General features: G+C 36.3%; 1 protein-coding gene across 3 annotated transcripts in view; it reads right to left on the minus strand.

Annotated features, from left to right (window-relative positions):
* LOC149531994 (E3 ubiquitin-protein ligase At1g63170-like) overlaps nt 1-17291 on the minus strand; it is a 75438-nt gene that overhangs the window by 10552 nt on the left and 47595 nt on the right. For all 3 annotated transcript variants that reach the window (XM_089809429.1, XM_089809428.1, XM_089809430.1), the window contains one exon: nt 13381-13545. In XM_089809429.1, coding sequence (XP_089665555.1) covers nt 13381-13545 — 165 coding nt within the window. The remainder of the gene's footprint in view (nt 1-13380; nt 13546-17291) is intronic.

Here is a 17291-nt window from a genome sequence, read left to right on the forward strand (position 1 = left end):
CGTGTACGCTATTCTTCCAAAGGATCTTCATCTCGTTGAACTCCATGATGGCAAGGTTTTACTATTCATCTTATTTGTTTTTGCATTTCTTCGTCTTTGTACTACTGTTGCTTCCTTTATTGAATACGTCTTTTATTGGGATTTTGTTTCCATCGTCATCTTCTTTTGTATTTGCACAGCTTATTTGACTTCAACATTGATCCATAAACAATTGATTTGTATGCTATAAATCATCGTGAATCCTTCATCTGTCTGCTATTTCTCATCTTTGGCAAATATAATGTGATGCCTGCTGACCAAGGTTTATTTTTCTTGTTTGCTGAGGGTGTGGATTCATTGTAGAGGTGTCGTGAGTCCTTCCTTCATGTTCATTATTTGTGCATGGCTCATATCTGTAACTTTTATAAACAATGAGAATTAAATGCAGAAGTCTTTAGAGATATCGATGGATGTATATTGACTGTTGTGCATGATTGTTAAATACAGATTTACTGTCATCCTTCAGATTTTGTTTATACATTCAACAGACTCCATCTTGGTTGTAAACTTCATCATTTTTCAATATAGAATTCAATATCTTCTTTTCTTGAATATATACAGCACGTTCCAACAGTATTAATGTTGTTTATTTGTTTTGAATAACCCTGTGAATACTGACGGCATAGTATTGGCTTGATGTTAATTCATACTTGTTTCAGTGTTAATTTCTTATGCAAATATATTCAAATCTCCAATTGAAGTGTTTGAATATTTATCCTACTAACACTGACTCAAACTTCTTCTGCGTACTCAAAGAACAGTTTGTTGTGCTTAGTCTGAACTTTGTCTTTCATTTAGTGCAGATCTATGTTCAGTACTTGACTTCCATCTTTGTCTTCTTTTGACTTATCAAGCTCTTGCTGTACAAAGTTCTGCCTCAGGGACATTTCCCTCTTGCTCTAGACTTTCTATTGACTTATAGAATTATGTTTCCCATTGCTATTTAATGTGCTTCAAACAACTTAACTCTTTCAATATATTGTTGCTGCTTTGGATGTTAATTACTCTTCTATGTATTGCAGTCCTTACTATCACTTGTGTCATTTCTTAATATTACCATTGTTCATGTAGGTTGTAACTTCTGCTCATTTTTACTACTGCTGAAGATTACATTCTTCATTATTTGACATTGATGATGTTGGCATGGTTTGGGTTTTGAGTTCTTTCTAATGAGATCCTTTGACATCAATGACAATACTACCATCAATCTCCCCCTTCGTCATTGATGGCAATCCTTCCTGATCTCTTTCAGATCTCCTCTTTTCAATATCTCTCCCCCTTTGACATCAATGGCAAAGAAATGTCAATCTGAATGCATGTTTCATCATTAAATACATACAGATATATAGCTCCCCCATTGAATGTTCTCCACTACTCTGCCTAAGAAGATTTCTTCAATGCTCCTGTATGTTCGCATTTGCCTCTTGAAACATTCCTCTAGCAAACTTTGACATCAAAGCAATCTGCTTTTCATCTTCTGAATATGTTTTCAAAACATCAATTTATCTTGAAACATTTCACTCTTCTCTCCAAGGGTTAATGAATACTTTCATTTATATCTCCCCCTGAGTCTATGCATCTTCTCACGAATAAGAGGTGTATGTACTGCAAGTTGCACTTGCACTTGTTTCTCCTCCTTTTGTTATCTTTCTTTTCCAAACTTTTATAGTTTTTACTTTATGATCACTTTGGTATCTTGTTTCATGACATCTCTTCCAGTTTCAACATCAAGTCTACAATGTTTTTCTATATGCCCATAGTTATTGCACTTATAACATAAAATGTCATAGTTCAAATATGGAGTGTGATTCCAGCTTCTCCATTCATGGGAATTTTTTATATTTGTTCTGCACTCTCTTGCCATGTGACCAAAATAGCTGCATGAATCGAAATATCCATAAAAGCTAGGTTTATATCCTTGCTTTTTGTAATTCTTTTTAAGTTCAATTCCTTTAAATTTAGAGAATGGATCTTCTGTATTACATCCTTGCTTCACAAAACCTTTGAATGTATGATCTTAATTGATTACTTCTCCTTCAAAACCTACTCCATTCTTGCTGGTGGTTGGCCTTTGACTATCAATTATGTTAGATAGAATTTCAGAGCTCTTTTCAAGTTTGAGACTCTTACTTAATTTGATATTGCTTTCCTCTAGATCTTTCTTCAGCATTTCAATTTCTTGGTCTCAATTTGGTATGCTCCTCTTCATCATTCTCAACATGTTTGGATTCTTCTAGTGGAGTCTTTAATTCTTTAACCTACATTTTGTACTTAGTAACATTTTCTTTCAATTTTGTATTTTGTTTGTCTGCATAACGTAACTCTTCCATGACATCAACATTATCATCCTCACTAGATGACTCATCATTTTCTTTGTCTTCACTATATATCACATCAACATCTTCATCCTTGCTGCATGACTTATCAACATTTTGTTCTTCTTTCTTGCTGGTCATGGCCAAAAAGAGTATCTCGTCTTCTGTATCAACACTTTGTATTCATCATTGCACTCTTCCGACGAGCTACTTTATTTCTTCAAGTATAGGCTCTTTTTGTGCGTGTGAAACATCTTTTTCTTATGATGGTTCTTAGCATGCTTCCTATCCTTTTTCTTTGTATACTTTTCTTCTTTATCATCACTAGAGTCACTGCTGTTTAGAGGGCATTTTGATGCATAATGTCCAGGTCTTCCGCAATTGAAACATTTGAATTTTCCTTTGTTCTTTACATTCCCCTTTTTCAACTTTCTTTTGAAGTGAGCATTTGATTCATCCGATTCACTACTTGAGCTTTCACTTGAAATCTTATTTTTGCTTTTACCCCTTCTAGATACCTTGAATGCTATTTCCTTCTTTGATTCATTTCCTCCAACCCGCATTTCATAAGTAGTAAGGATTCCATGCAATTCATCTTTTGTCAACGTATCTAAATCTTTTCTTTCTTCAATTGCAGATATTTTAGAATTAAACTTCATAGGTAGTGATCTTAAAATCTTTTCAACCACAAGACTTTCTTTAACTTCCTCACCAAGAGCTTGCATAGAATTGACAACATCATCTACACGATCAAGAAAAGTAGCTCTATTCTCATCTTCCTTCATGTGGAGACTTTCAAACATTTTCCAATGAGTTTGTAGTTTGGATTTCTTTACATTTTCAATTCCTTCATAAACATTTTTCAGCTTATCCCAAATATCCTTGGCCGATTTATAATGCATAACTTTTGAGAATATTGTTTCGGCAAGATTGCATAAAATTGCATGTTTTTCTTTGGCATTGTTTACACATTTTTTCTTTCCGGTTGTATCCGTTGGTGCGGTTTATGGCTGAGTATAACCATCTACAACTGATTGCCAGACATCGAAACCAATAGTCATGAGATAGGTTTCCATTTTTATACTCCAGTAGGCATAGTTTGTCCCATCAAACATTGGAGTTTTGTTTTGAAAGATCTCACCCATTGTGCTCCTTAAGATCTACCTTCAAGCTGTTAGGCTTTAGATAAGGCATCGGCTCTGATAACAATTGAAGAGCACAAAATATACTGAGGGGGGGTGTGAATCAATATTAATAAATTCACCAATTTAAAACTTTTACCCAAGCAATAACTTCAAATGCCAAAATGAACAATTATGAACACATTAACACAATGATTTACGTGGAAACCCATTGCGGGGGAAAACCACGACAATAAATGCTTTTATATAAATTTTGATCTTGTACAATGATTTGTAGGCTCCAATCTACTAGAGGCTACGACCTCTATGTTTATGAGCACCAACTCACTAGAAGCTACGACCTCTATATTTATGAGCACCAACTCACTAGAAGCTCCAACTCCCTCTACTTGTCTTCGTGAGCACTGACCCACTATACGCAAACTGTTCCACATTGATAATGTTGCTTGCTTCAAAAGATGATTGATCCTTTAATTTCACCAATTTCTCTTCTATTGTCGTTACTTCAATATTCTACTTTTTATCCTCTCATACTTGATAGTCTCAAATAATCTTATTTTATTTTTCACTCACATCAGATTTCTTATCAATACACACTTCGGAATTTTTATTTTTATTTTATTCCACTTATTCTTTTACTCTGCAATCTGGTCAATTTTCTCTTTCCTCATATGCACCTCAGCCTCGTATTACTTTTTCACATCTTACTTGATTTGAGAATAGAATAATCTTTATTTATATCTTACCATTTTAAAGTTGTGACTTTTCAAAAATGATAGGTCATATCTCTTTTTAAATAAATAGTACTCTCCTTTTAAATATAATCGCATCTCTTGATAATGAATAATTAATAGACCAAATTCTTCATAGTCTTCTAAAATCATTCTATAGTTTCGATTTAATCTAGTCCAACCTTACGCATGACTTAGTCATTGCATCCTTTAGGAACATTAATCGACGGAACAATCATATTCATCTTTCAAATATTTCATCCGTGTACGCTATTCTTCCAAAGGATCTTCATCTCGTTGAACTCCATGATGGCAAGGTTTTACTATTCATCTTATTTGTTTTTGCATTTCTTCGTCTTTGTACTACTGTTGCTTCCTTTATTGAATACGTCTTTTATTGGGATTTTGTTTCCATCGTCATCTTCTTTTGTATTTGCACAGCTTATTTGACTTCAACATTGATCCATAAACAATTGATTTGTATGCTATAAATCATCGTGAATCCTTCATCTGTCTGCTATTTCTCATCTTTGGCAAATATAATGTGATGCCTGTTGACCAGGGTTTATTTTTCTTGTTTGCTGAGGGTGTGGATTCATTGCAGAGGTGTCATGAGTCCTTCCTTTATGTTCATTATTTGTGCATGGCTCATATCTGTAGCTTTTATTAACAATGAGAATTAAATGCAGAAGTCTTTAGAGATATCAATGGATGTATATTGACTGTCGTGCATGATTGTTAAATACAGATTTACTGTCATCCTTCAGATTTTGTTTATACATTCAACAGACTCCATCTTGGTTGTAAACTTCATCATTTTTCAATATAGAATTTGATATCTTCTTTTCTTGGATATATACAGCACGTTCCAACGGTATTAATATTGTTTATTTGTTTTGAATAACCCTGTGAATACTGACGGCATAGTATTGGTTTGATGTTAATTCATACTGGTTTCAGTGTTAATTTTTATGCAAATATATTCAAAACTCTGATTGAAGTCTTTAAATATTTATCCTACTAACGCTGACTCAAACTTCTTCTTCTACGTACTCAAAGAACAGTTTGTTGTGCTTAGTCTGAACTTTGTCTTTCATTTAGTGCAGATCTCTGTTCAGTACTTGACTTCCATCTTTGTCTTCTTTTGACTTATCAGGCTCTTGCCGTACAAAGTTCTGCCTCAGGGACATTTCCCTCTTGCTCTAGACTTTCTATTGACTTATAGAATTATGTTTCCCATTGCTATTTAATGTGCTTCAAACAACTTAACTCTTTCAACATATCGTTGCTGCTTTGGATGTTAATTACTCTTCTATGTATTGTAGTCCTTACTATCACTTATGTGTGTCATTTCTTTATATTACCATTGTTCATGTAGGTTGTAACTTCTGCTCATTTTAACTACTGCTGAAGATTACATTCTTCATTGTTTGACATTGACGATATTGGCGTGGTTTGTGTTTTGAGTCCTTTCTAATGAGATCCTTTGACATCAATAACAATACTTCCATAAATATGGATTTTTTTAGGGTCTAAATCCAAGCAAGGTCATACGCAAGGAAGGAAAAATGGTGCATCCACATACCTTAACTTGTCCCTGCCCCCCATACCAGTACTGGAAACATAGATCTAAACTTATGTTCCATGATATTTCCGAGACCCTAAACACAAATACAAGCTCCACAAAGATCAAAGACAGGCTATTTTTGGGGATGAAATGGGTTAACAGCTAAGTTACCACATTTGCTCCTGAAAGGTAGAATTCGAGAGTTGGTTCACTGCAAAGTCAGATTCAGTTCAAATTCCCTCAAAATACTGCCAGTCAGGTAAATTCACTCAAAATTCTCTCAGAAGGACCCACTAAATGATTTTGGACAGAGGAAACTGGAACGAATTTGGGGCAAATTTAACTGAAAAAGTTATTTTCATTTGCTTTCAGAAGAAAAAAATTGTCAACTTATGTTTATTTGACCCTCCACCCCTAAAAGTGACCACTAAATAGACCAAAAAGCTTTTTTTTAATGTCATTTGTGCATTAGTGAATGAAAAGAAGAACTTCCTACCTCCATTTGTGTATGAACTTATTTGCTGCTGCACAAACACACACACACACAAACACACACACATATATATATTTATTCTTCTAAGTTACCACATTCACTCTCCAAACAGAAAAGCTGGAAGTCGATTTGCTGCTAATCCCGGTTTGGTGTGAATTCGCAGTAAATTCGCATGATAACTGCCACATTCGCTGCAAAGTCTGTGTAAAGGACCCTGTACAACTCTGCAGCGAATTTGACTGACTTCGAAAAATAGAATGTGAACCTGGGAAGACGTCAGAACAAATTTGTTACGAATTTGCTTTTTGGACTTTTAAATAAAAAAATTAAAGTTTTTTTTGGCAAGTCAAACCAGTTCGGCAGATAATTGTTAATAGTTTTTTGGCCTTATGAAAGAAAAAGCAGCTGACGTTTTTGTCAGAGCAGCCAACATCGTCCAACAGCAGACGAATCTTCATCAACTACAATAGCAGCTCCATCGACCACAGGTATGCGACGTGCAAGTGCATTTAATATTAATCACATGTTTAATAAATTAAATGTCAATATTATGCACAAGCATGTTTAATCGCGCTGAGAGGATATATAAATGTTTATATACATTAACATAATGCCTGTGCATTATCAATGCCTTAAAGGCACTGTAAACCGTTACTGCATACAGGGCCATTTTGTCTTCTAATTTTTTAATTTTACTGTAAACTGTAATTATTAAAATCTAATATATTAGCAATATTTATTATTTTACAAATTTGAAATTTACTGTTGTTTAGAATTTACTGTTATGTAAACTGTAATATTAATACAGTAGTAATATTTATTATTTTACAAAGTTGACCTTTAATGTTATGTAAAATTTAAAAATTGTAATGTAGTGCCATTTTTCTGTGACTGCAGACACATATTGAATGCAGATTTCAAACTACAGATATTTTTTGATACAGAATTATTTCAAGGAATGGTTGCAAGTGCTTCTACTACTGGAAACTTGTGCTTTAAAATAGACAGATGCTCTCCACTGTGGAAATCTGTCGAAAGGGTTCAACCAATGCCAGGTGGAGGAGGTTATCTGTGGATTTGCAGCCATCGCAAAGAGGAATTTAGTAGCTCTTATGGTAGAGTGAAAGTACATTTGTGCTTTGTTCCTCATAAAGGCATAAAATCTTGTACAGGGAAGCCAAGAGTTGACGGAGTGCTACCTAAAACCTTCCTTCCAAACCAAATTGTGAAACAATACATTCAAGAACAAAAGCAAGGAGATGAAGCTACAGGAGGGCAAATTCTTCTCGTCCGTTGTGAAGTGGAAGGGCTTCAAAGAAAGGAAAAATATCATCTATGTCTTCAACTACTAGTGGCAATAAACCAGCCGCAAAAGGCCATCCATTCTTGTGTCCTCATTTCAAAATGAAGCTAGTGCCATTGCTGATCAAGCCACAGCAAGATGTGTCTATGCAAATGAATAATTCATTTGATGTTATTCACTCACCATATTGGTGTTAGCACAAATGTTGATGGTATTTCTTTGGGGGAGTATCCTAAGCATTGTAAGAACATTTGAGAGATTAACATGTTGCATTTATTATTGTGTTTATTGTTTCTATAAAGACTGTGAGAGTAGCAAACAGACAACGAGGTCATACGGATTGAGTATTGATGATGAGGTCAAGCGCAATTGAGGATATGTTCTACAGTGTGCCCTGATAACGTGGACAAGTGCACGTGTAGGAAGTCGAAGATATGTGGACAATCTTGCTAAGGCCTTTCAATAGAGTACCCATATTAAATTTGAATGCATGCTCATGTCATATTTGGACACTAAAAAACAATTACATAATTTTCCTGCCTTCATCATACACAAATGTACAACACACTTTAGCAATCCAACATTTTAATTGATTACACAAAAGAAGTTAACCTAACAACTCATAAGCTTTTGGTAATCATGAATATAACTTCAATATTCTTTGTGTTACTATGGATGTCTTCTATTGCGATTCTTCAAAGCTGTATAGATGTGATCCATTTGAGTTCCTTGTTTTGAATGTATTTTGATTCCAAATACATCTAAAATTCCTTATGTATCTCTATCTCAACCAAAATCTTCATCTTATTAGTATCAATATTTTAAATTCCATATGTACAATTCTATAATACCAAGAATGTATAATTAAAATGTAATATAAATTGCAGTTTGATTTTTACTTATAAATATTTTCTCCTCTCTCTAGCATCAATTGAAAAACCTCATGGTGGTGCTTTTATAGTTTCTTACATATCTTCTAATCCCAAATTCAAAAAAAATGATAATCTACTAGCTTTTCACTTTATAGTTCAACGTTTTGGCTCATTGATTCTCAGTCTTTGTCTCACCCAATATATTATTATCATCATTCTATTCTTTATATATATCATTTTCTATAAGTTAGTAAATATAAAGATAATATTCTATACATTTTACATATAATATACATATTGTAATACTTATAAATAAAAAATTGTATTTTTTAAATTAGATATAATATATATTATTGTTATGCTTTCTCATGACAACAAATGTAGTCTTGCCATGGGAGATATTGTTACAAGATTCAAGAAGAGTTGGCAGATTAACGGATTTCCGGATGATTGATTGATAAACAGAGGAACAAATGTAGTCCTTATAAAGAATTACAAGGAAGTTGTTTCTAAAAGAAACAACGTAGACTGAAGACGGAATTAGAAACAAAACTAGAGACAGGATAGGAAACATTCCTATCTGGACTGAAGAAAAAAGAGACGAGATAGGAAACATTCCTATCTAGACTGAAAGACGGACTACAAACAAGTAGTTGACTATTATAGAAAGTATAAGATATTATCTTAATACCCTCCCTTAATGGTCAACGTACGGATGTCGGAACATTCTGTGATAACTGAGACCCTCCCTGGATCTACAGAATGTGGAAACCAAGAAGCTTTGCCAGAAGAGTGCTATGACTCAAAATAAGTTGCAATTACAAAACTTCGTTTTTGTGGAAAAAACGGTAAAACCCAAAATCTCACGCAACCTTGCGTATTACAGACAACTTGAAATGATTTTTGAAGAGAAAATCAACAAACCCAGAAAAAATAGGAACAAATTCAGAAGGTGAAAAATGCAGCTTCGCCTTGATCAGGAAGCTCGACAACTTGTGTTGTTGGCTGGGAAGCATTTTGCCTTGCTTGGGCAGCCAAACGTTTCCGGCACTCGAATTTCATATGGCCGAACTTGTGACAGTAATTACACTGTACATTTTGCTTCGTAGAGCCATCCAAGGATTGAGCAGAAGGTTGATGCTGGGAACGCTGAGAAAACTGATGGTTGCCAATGTTCTGTTGAAAGGATTTTGCAACAAAGGCTTGCTCAGTGGAGGTGGAACTGGAGCTGCTACCAAACTGTTGTTTCCACCAATCTTGTTGAAGCAGCAGGGTGCAGAGATCAGTGAACTTTAGATCAACACCAGTAGATGTGATGTTGAGAGTCTCGACTCATAGGATTTTGGTAAACTCCGAAGAGTAATTACCACAATATCCTCTTCCTCCATCTTGCGACCGATGGCAAGTAACTGATCACGGATTTCCTGAATCCGATTCAGGTGTGCCTGGAGCGAGGTGCGCTCATCCATGACAATAGAAAACAGAGTGTTTTTCAGAAAGAAGGCTCTGCTCTTGTCGGAAGTCTCATGAAGACCTTTTAGATGTGTCCAGATTTCGGCAGCTATCTTGCCGGATGGAATCTGAGAAAGCTGGTCATCAGCTACGGATAGTTTGAGAAGCATTACTGCCTCCCGATTGTTTAGATCCCATGTATCTTGATCAAGACCCGGAGAAGTCGGACGCTGCTTAACACCCAGAACAAGTTGATCGGTGTTTCGATATTCGAAGAGGCTAGATACGTCACTTCCAGTTGCAAAATACAGTCCACACGCGGGTTTCTCCAGCCGCACCAGTCGCGCAATACAAACGCACCTGTCGTGAAATGCCTAGGTCGCGTGTGTATATAGCCGAGCACAAAGTATAACCAGTCACAAAATGCATAGGTTGCGTGAGAGGCTTTCGAAATAACCAGGTCGCGAGGAGAGATGGAGACAACACACGTTTGAAATAACTACAACATAGGTCGCATTCAAAAAAATAACTGGGTCGCGTTCGAAAAATTGCAGACGACCGAAAGAGGCGGATCACCAGAGGGTATCAACTCGCGCAAGGGTGACTGATTATGTCCAGAACACGCGATTCCTTAACGCGAGCACGATACCAAAAGACCGAAGAATAGATCGCGAAAAAAATCTACCAGATAATTTTGAAAAACAAAATTATGATGTTATAGCTCTGATACCATGTTACAAGATTCAAGAAGAGTTGGCAGATTAACGGATTTCCGGATGATTGATTGATAAACAGAGGAACAAATGTGTTCCTTATAAAGAATTACAAGGACATTGTTACTTTAATAACGTAGACTGAAGACGGAATTAGAAACAAAACTAGAGACAGGATAGGAAACATTCCTATCTGGACTGAAGAAAAAAGAGACGGGATAGGAAACATTCCTATCTAGACTGAAAGACAGACTACAAACAAGTAGTTGACTATTATAGAAAGTATAAGATATTATCTTAATAGATATCTCCTACTTATCAATTGGTGAGCTTAAGGGGCTTTCTAACGAATGGTTCACAAGGTACAACACTTGTTGAAGTTTTGCAAATAGAGTTACAAAAAGAGTGGGTTTAACTATGGAGTAATACTTTTATGTCTATTACCTTCTAAACCATTTACATAGATCATATCTGTGAGGTGACATTTATGTTGGAGAAGTTAGTTAATTAATGTAATCTTTTTTCTCAAGGGGTGTTTGGTTGTTGCATCATTTGAATGATGTTAAAATTAATTGTTATTTATTTTAAAATTGTACAAAAAAATCTAATGTTTGACAATCTACAACAGCTAACCCTACATTATGTGTTGTAAAACTTTTCACTTTTCTTTTGATATTAAAGAATTGAGCATCTAAAAATTTATGTCTGTCTATATTTGTTTCATCTGTCTTGTTATTTTGTCGCAGTTAGAAAATAAGAGGAACTTTGGTTGAGCACATCCAATTGGCTAAGCATTTGTCAATGTTCATTTTTTAATAGGGGGACTGAAGAATTTATAAGTAAAAAAATCTTTACTAATTCTCTCAAAAATGAGATATGGATGTTGTTAACTGAAGTCCAATAAAATTTATGCCTACATCTAATAAAGAGTTTGATCCTTAATAATGCTATAAAAACATCTGAACTTAGACATGAACAATATTTTCAAATTAACATGAGTCTACTTTTTAAATAAAATGTGTTTTCTCATATTTTTATCTAGATTTATAATAAAATTCAGACGAAACAAATATTCGTGATAATAGGATTTGGGTATTATTATTGGTGTCTTTCAGATTTTTTATATTACATTATATTTTCATCCACATTCAGAAGCATCTGACATGTTAATTCCGGCAGGTTATTCTCATCTAATATAGACTGTCAGTTAATAATCTGAAAGTTTTTGTATTATTTATGGTGCTGGGGCCATTAGTACAATGGTGGTAATAGAGAAAATGGAAGATTAAAACTGTTTCCCTGGATTGATATTTTCCATAAGAAAACACACTGACAACAAAAACTTCACGGTAATGGTGGACGGTCCTTACAAAATCTTCACATGTGCACCAGATTTTTTGCCCGTGATATCAAATTAGCCATCTAGAGCTCCTTTATGATCCCATGACCTGCAGAGGTCTCCGCACCCCTTAACTTATGATCAGCACACTCAGGTGCCACATAGCACAAGGTCCCAATTGTGCTTGGGGTGCTGCTCGTGCTCATGCGATTACCATCATATATAGTGGCGCTGCGGCTGTAGTTTTGTCTGCTCAACCAATCTCTGTTTTGACTGCAATATTTGGCAAATTTGTTCTCCTTCATTATGTCTTGCTCCCACCATTCTTACTCTTCTTTTTGCTCAATTCCTCATATAGCATTCCTCCTGCCACCACTCCCTGCCCTATCGACCGATTTCCAATTTCTCCCTTTCTTCCAGCCTTGTCCACCATTGGAGGCTGTCTTTTCTCATCCATTCTGTGATTGTTTTAGAAGATGTTACATTTTATTTTTTAACCAGTTCTTTTAATAAGATTTAAAATTTGGGCTAATTAATGTCTTCAAAACTTAGCCATGGGTAAATCATTCACAGCATTGAAACTGTATATTAAATTATATCATATGCAGTGCACGTCGGGAAACATATACACAGCTTCCCATTTCAGTAACATTCCAAAAATTTAAACAATTTGCAGAAACCCAGTAATGTCAACCCAGGACACATGCCCATTCATCATCAATCTAGATGTAAGTTTTTTGCAAATTCTGAAGATATAATACCGATGGACAATTAATACCTTGCTGCAAATCGATCTACTACAATTCTGGACTGAATGTTACTGTTCTGGAAGTCTGCAATAAATTCTGAAAATTATAATTTATTTCTGTACTAAATTGACAAGGAGCAGGTTGCTAGAAGAGCAGACTTAAGATTGTATTGTGTTATCTATACACAATCTTGCTCCTACTTATATATTAACCAAGGGACTTGTCTTTTCATAAGACACAACCCCATCTGGGTCGGCCCTCCATGAAACAACCTACTCCTCTACAAATGAGCGCCCTTGTCCATTAACTAATAGTTAATTATTAATTAACTACAATAGTCAAATACAAGGCATATAAATATGCCTAGCAAATCACTGATCTGTTCTAGGGAGATGTATTTATCATGAGGCCATATATGAAGGAAATTACATGCATTTTAGATCTGTCTAATCTGAAAAATCAGAACATTAATATGATCAAGTTATCAGGATGTAACACTAAATAGATTGTTAATTTGTTAAAAACAGAAAAATAACTTCATCAAGAATAAAAGTAGGCTGAAAAGAAATATCTCTAAGGATGTAAGAAATGTTCAACAAAATGTTGTATCTGTCAGTAAGAGAGGTTATTGCATGTACAAAAATATCATAGGCAAAGGCACTCACAGCATCTTCTGCAGAAAGAGGACGATCATTTGACGATTCTCCCCCACATAAATTCATAATTCCTCCATGTTGCCCAGATTTATCTCCATTATTTTTTTCAGATCCACCATATGACCGGAACTTGTATCTTGGAAGAAGGCTAATATCCTCCTCAGATGCTCCTTCCTGTTTACAGTGCAATACCATCAACAAGTTATACCTTGAAGTGAAAGAGAATCCACTTGATACAGGTACCACAAATTTAGTCAAAGAAAGCAAAACATAAAAATTAAATATATTAATACTTTCACTACCATTCCCTTTTTCCTGGGGAGAAATTGAGATGCAGACTATAGAATTCACAAAAAATCAAATCATCAATAGTTCACTATATAGATGATCTCCTCTCCCTCTTTTTTCCCTTCTAATTTTTCTATTTCAATAGAAAACTTGTAAGTGGGATAATTATAACAATAAGATATTACTAAACCATAGAGAAAACCACTATTTCTGTAATTAAAATAATAAGAAACAGCATATTTATATACTGTCTATAAATCAACAACATCAAATTAGTATCCATGAATGATTACAAACTATATGAAGCTACAATGATTGGCCAATCGCAAAATGTCATTGACAGTCAAGGATGCCTACTAAGTACCTTTATTAAAAAGCAGAAATAAAGACGAGATGCCACAAAAGTAAAGTCTAAAAGACGGGATACGACTTATGAGCAGAATGATAGAATAAAAGTACAGAACAGTTGTCATGTAAGTATGCTGTCCTAAGAAAAAATCTTACCCACAACCCAAAGTTCATTCCATGTTTGGAGAATAACATTGGCTGTAGAATATGGGGGTATAAAATAGTCTAATCCTGTGCACCCATGTGAAAATTACATTATAAGAATTCCTCATAAAATGTAAAGATATGTCCATATTTCATATGTTGAGGACCACTATATAGTTTGGCCAATGAGAAAACCTGTTGAGAAGAAACCGAAAGAAAAAGCACATGTCAATGTGTGAATTATCTGACTACTATATGTGCCATAGAAATGGGACAGCGAACGTGGTTTTTTAAGATCTCTCATGCTTCATTTACCAAAAGTTTCCATTGAGTCATGTTATGGAGAGTGAATTTACTACAGTGGAGGACCAGAATAAAATTTCCAAAAGTCCATACGAAATTACTTTTTAAAACAGGACCAGTTCAGAAAAAAGATACTTTCATTCAGATGGTGATTGAGTATAAATCATAACATCTTTTGAAGAAAAAAAGAGACAAGATTAATCAGGTTTTGTTTTGTTTTCATTTTCATTTATAGTAAATCAATGTAGATACACTAAGCAGAGCACAACATAGCATTGCAAATACGATAAGTACAAAGTCACAAACCATAAAAGTAAAATACCATTCTTAAGAATTTCTACGCAAACTCTAAACAATCTAGACCGACTGGAGAATGCCAGCAAGCAGAGCACAACATAGCATTGGAAATAAGATAAGTACAAAGTCATAAACCATAAAAGTAAAATACCTTTCTCAGGAATTTCTACACAAACTGTATACAATCTATACAGGCTGGAGAATGCCAGCACATCCAAACAAAATAATAATAGCATAGTTAGAAAACTCAGCAAGTCATTCACCAAGACTCATGAATCCTGTGGCTGGTCGAATCAACTCACCACAAACTTGTGAGCTGAATTGTTTACCGTACAAGGTAAAAGGATACTTATCACATGTAGTAGAGTAAGATATAACACAGAAAAGATATTTTATTCATATATGCAATATGCACTCCAATGCTTACAATCTGATTATTAAGATTACAATGATGTTTCAAAGTCCCTTCCGGATGGTGTACATATACTTTCCCGAAGGGGTGACTCAACCGTCATACGCTCTTTCGGATACAATTCTACCCGTCAGCTACAATATAGAATTTACCACCAACATCATCCCCCCAAAAAAGTAAAGTCGCCTCCGGACAACAAAATAAAAATCTCAAATTTCACTCAAACAATTGATTACATCCATGTTTAGATACTAAGAAGAGGGATGTGTCCCTGGTGTAGTGATCGTTTGTGCCCTAAGCTTGTTCAACTTTGCTTGTAGCTTATACGCTTGCTCCTTCCAAACTTTCAATTCTGCCTCAGCCTCCATTTGAAGCTCCAAAGCTGACTGCATCATCCCAGCAATCTCTCCCAGCTCTCTCTCTTTCTCCGCTACTAATTGTTCCTTCTTCGCTAACACCTTCTGCAGCTGAATCTGTCTGGCTATCAAGGTTGCCCTCTCAGATTCCCAGACTACCCTCTCCACAGGTAGCCTGGTAGCTGACTCCTCTCGAGCCCTCTCTGCTGCTACCTGATATGCTTGGCTCCTTCGAAGGGTGCAATATGCATCCCTATGTATCTCGACTATCTCCTAAGTCAAAACCTCCACTCAGCTCTCCACACCTGGATCTCTCATGGTGGCCCAATCCTGGCACATCTCTGCAGTCTCCACACTCGGCCATCCCTGTTCCTCAAAACAAACTGTAAAGGCCGTCAGACATCCTAACTTTATGAAGGATACCACTCTCTTCAACTGCTTTACCACTGAGTCCAAAGCCTGTATCTCTGCAGAGGCCACTACCTGGAGAGCCCAGGTCGCTAGAGCCACTATATCAGTGAAGAATGCCTCTCTCATCAGTGTTACTGGCACTACTGGAGGCTACTGCTGCACACCCATAGCCCTCTCTACTGTTTTTGCCATCAACTCAACAACGCTATGTGGTAGTCAATCATTCTGTTCTGGCCCATCCACCTGTGCCTGTAAAGGGTCTTCCTCTGGAACTACTTCTTGCGTAGGTGTATGCATGTATGTAACTCGAGGCACTGGGGTACGGTGGAACCTCGTACTCAGGTACGTGCTCAACTTCTAGGTTTTGCTCTCTCAGTCTAGCTCAAGCAATGCTAACAATGTCATATCCACCATAACCACTGCATCTGAACTCGGCGTCCTCCAACCATCACCTGTCGGTATCTCCATTACTCCTCCCTAAGTTTTTCATCTCTGCATCAAGTGCAAGTACCTCATCCCCAGCCTCTGGTAAAACCTCGCAAGCAAGCTCCATCATTACCTCTGGAACAATTGTCTCTGTTGGTGGCAGATGTGCCTCTGTTAATGCCTCAGGAATAGCTTGTGTCTCCGCTGCGGGCTGAATCGCAACTGAAGTCGGAGTTATCACTACTAGTTGCCTGAACTGACCAAACCCTGGGATGCCATGTATACCTACGAAAGCCAAGTGTGTGGTCGCTGAAAGTGTAGGCCGTGGGAATCTCAACGGTGTAGCTGTAATTACTTCTACCTCCTCATCCTCTTCCTCCTCCCCATCGGTCCACTTTCCTCAGAAGAAGTCTCCTCACAACCACTGTCAGTATTTCCACTATCTAGTCTCGGTCGTTTCTATCCGACCGTGGTCTTGGTGCCAAGTGTATCAAGATGTCTCCACTGCATAATCGAGGGTTCGCCTGGTGCGAGTGGTCCCGGTTTGGTCTCCAGTACATCGTTGGGAATCATCCGCGTTGATGCCTCCAAGAATAGCCCTGTGGCATAAAGCGACATGTAGAATGTCTTGTGTTGTAATGTCATAAATTCATACATTTGTTCTGCCAACAATGCAACCTAGTCGCACACTCTTCCATGCAAAATCTCGTTCATCATCGCCACCTGTGGGAATGAAATGTCTGAGAAATGAAATGTCTGAGACGCGACTAGAGCCTGTGAGGTGACTCTTCACAGCGTCCATAAGACAACGTCATGACCTTCCTGCACGTTGGATTTCTTCAATCCTCTACCCCTCGATGTGTTCATGAGAGCTTCTTGCTCTGCCTATGTCAAACCCCCACATACCAGCTATATCAATTGTGTCTTTACCTCCC

The sequence above is a fragment of the Cupressus sempervirens genome, chromosome 11, assembly GCF_028749045.1.
Source record: "Cupressus sempervirens isolate cs-2001-9-10 chromosome 11, ASM2874904v1, whole genome shotgun sequence".
NCBI lineage: Eukaryota > Viridiplantae > Streptophyta > Pinopsida > Cupressales > Cupressaceae > Cupressus > Cupressus sempervirens.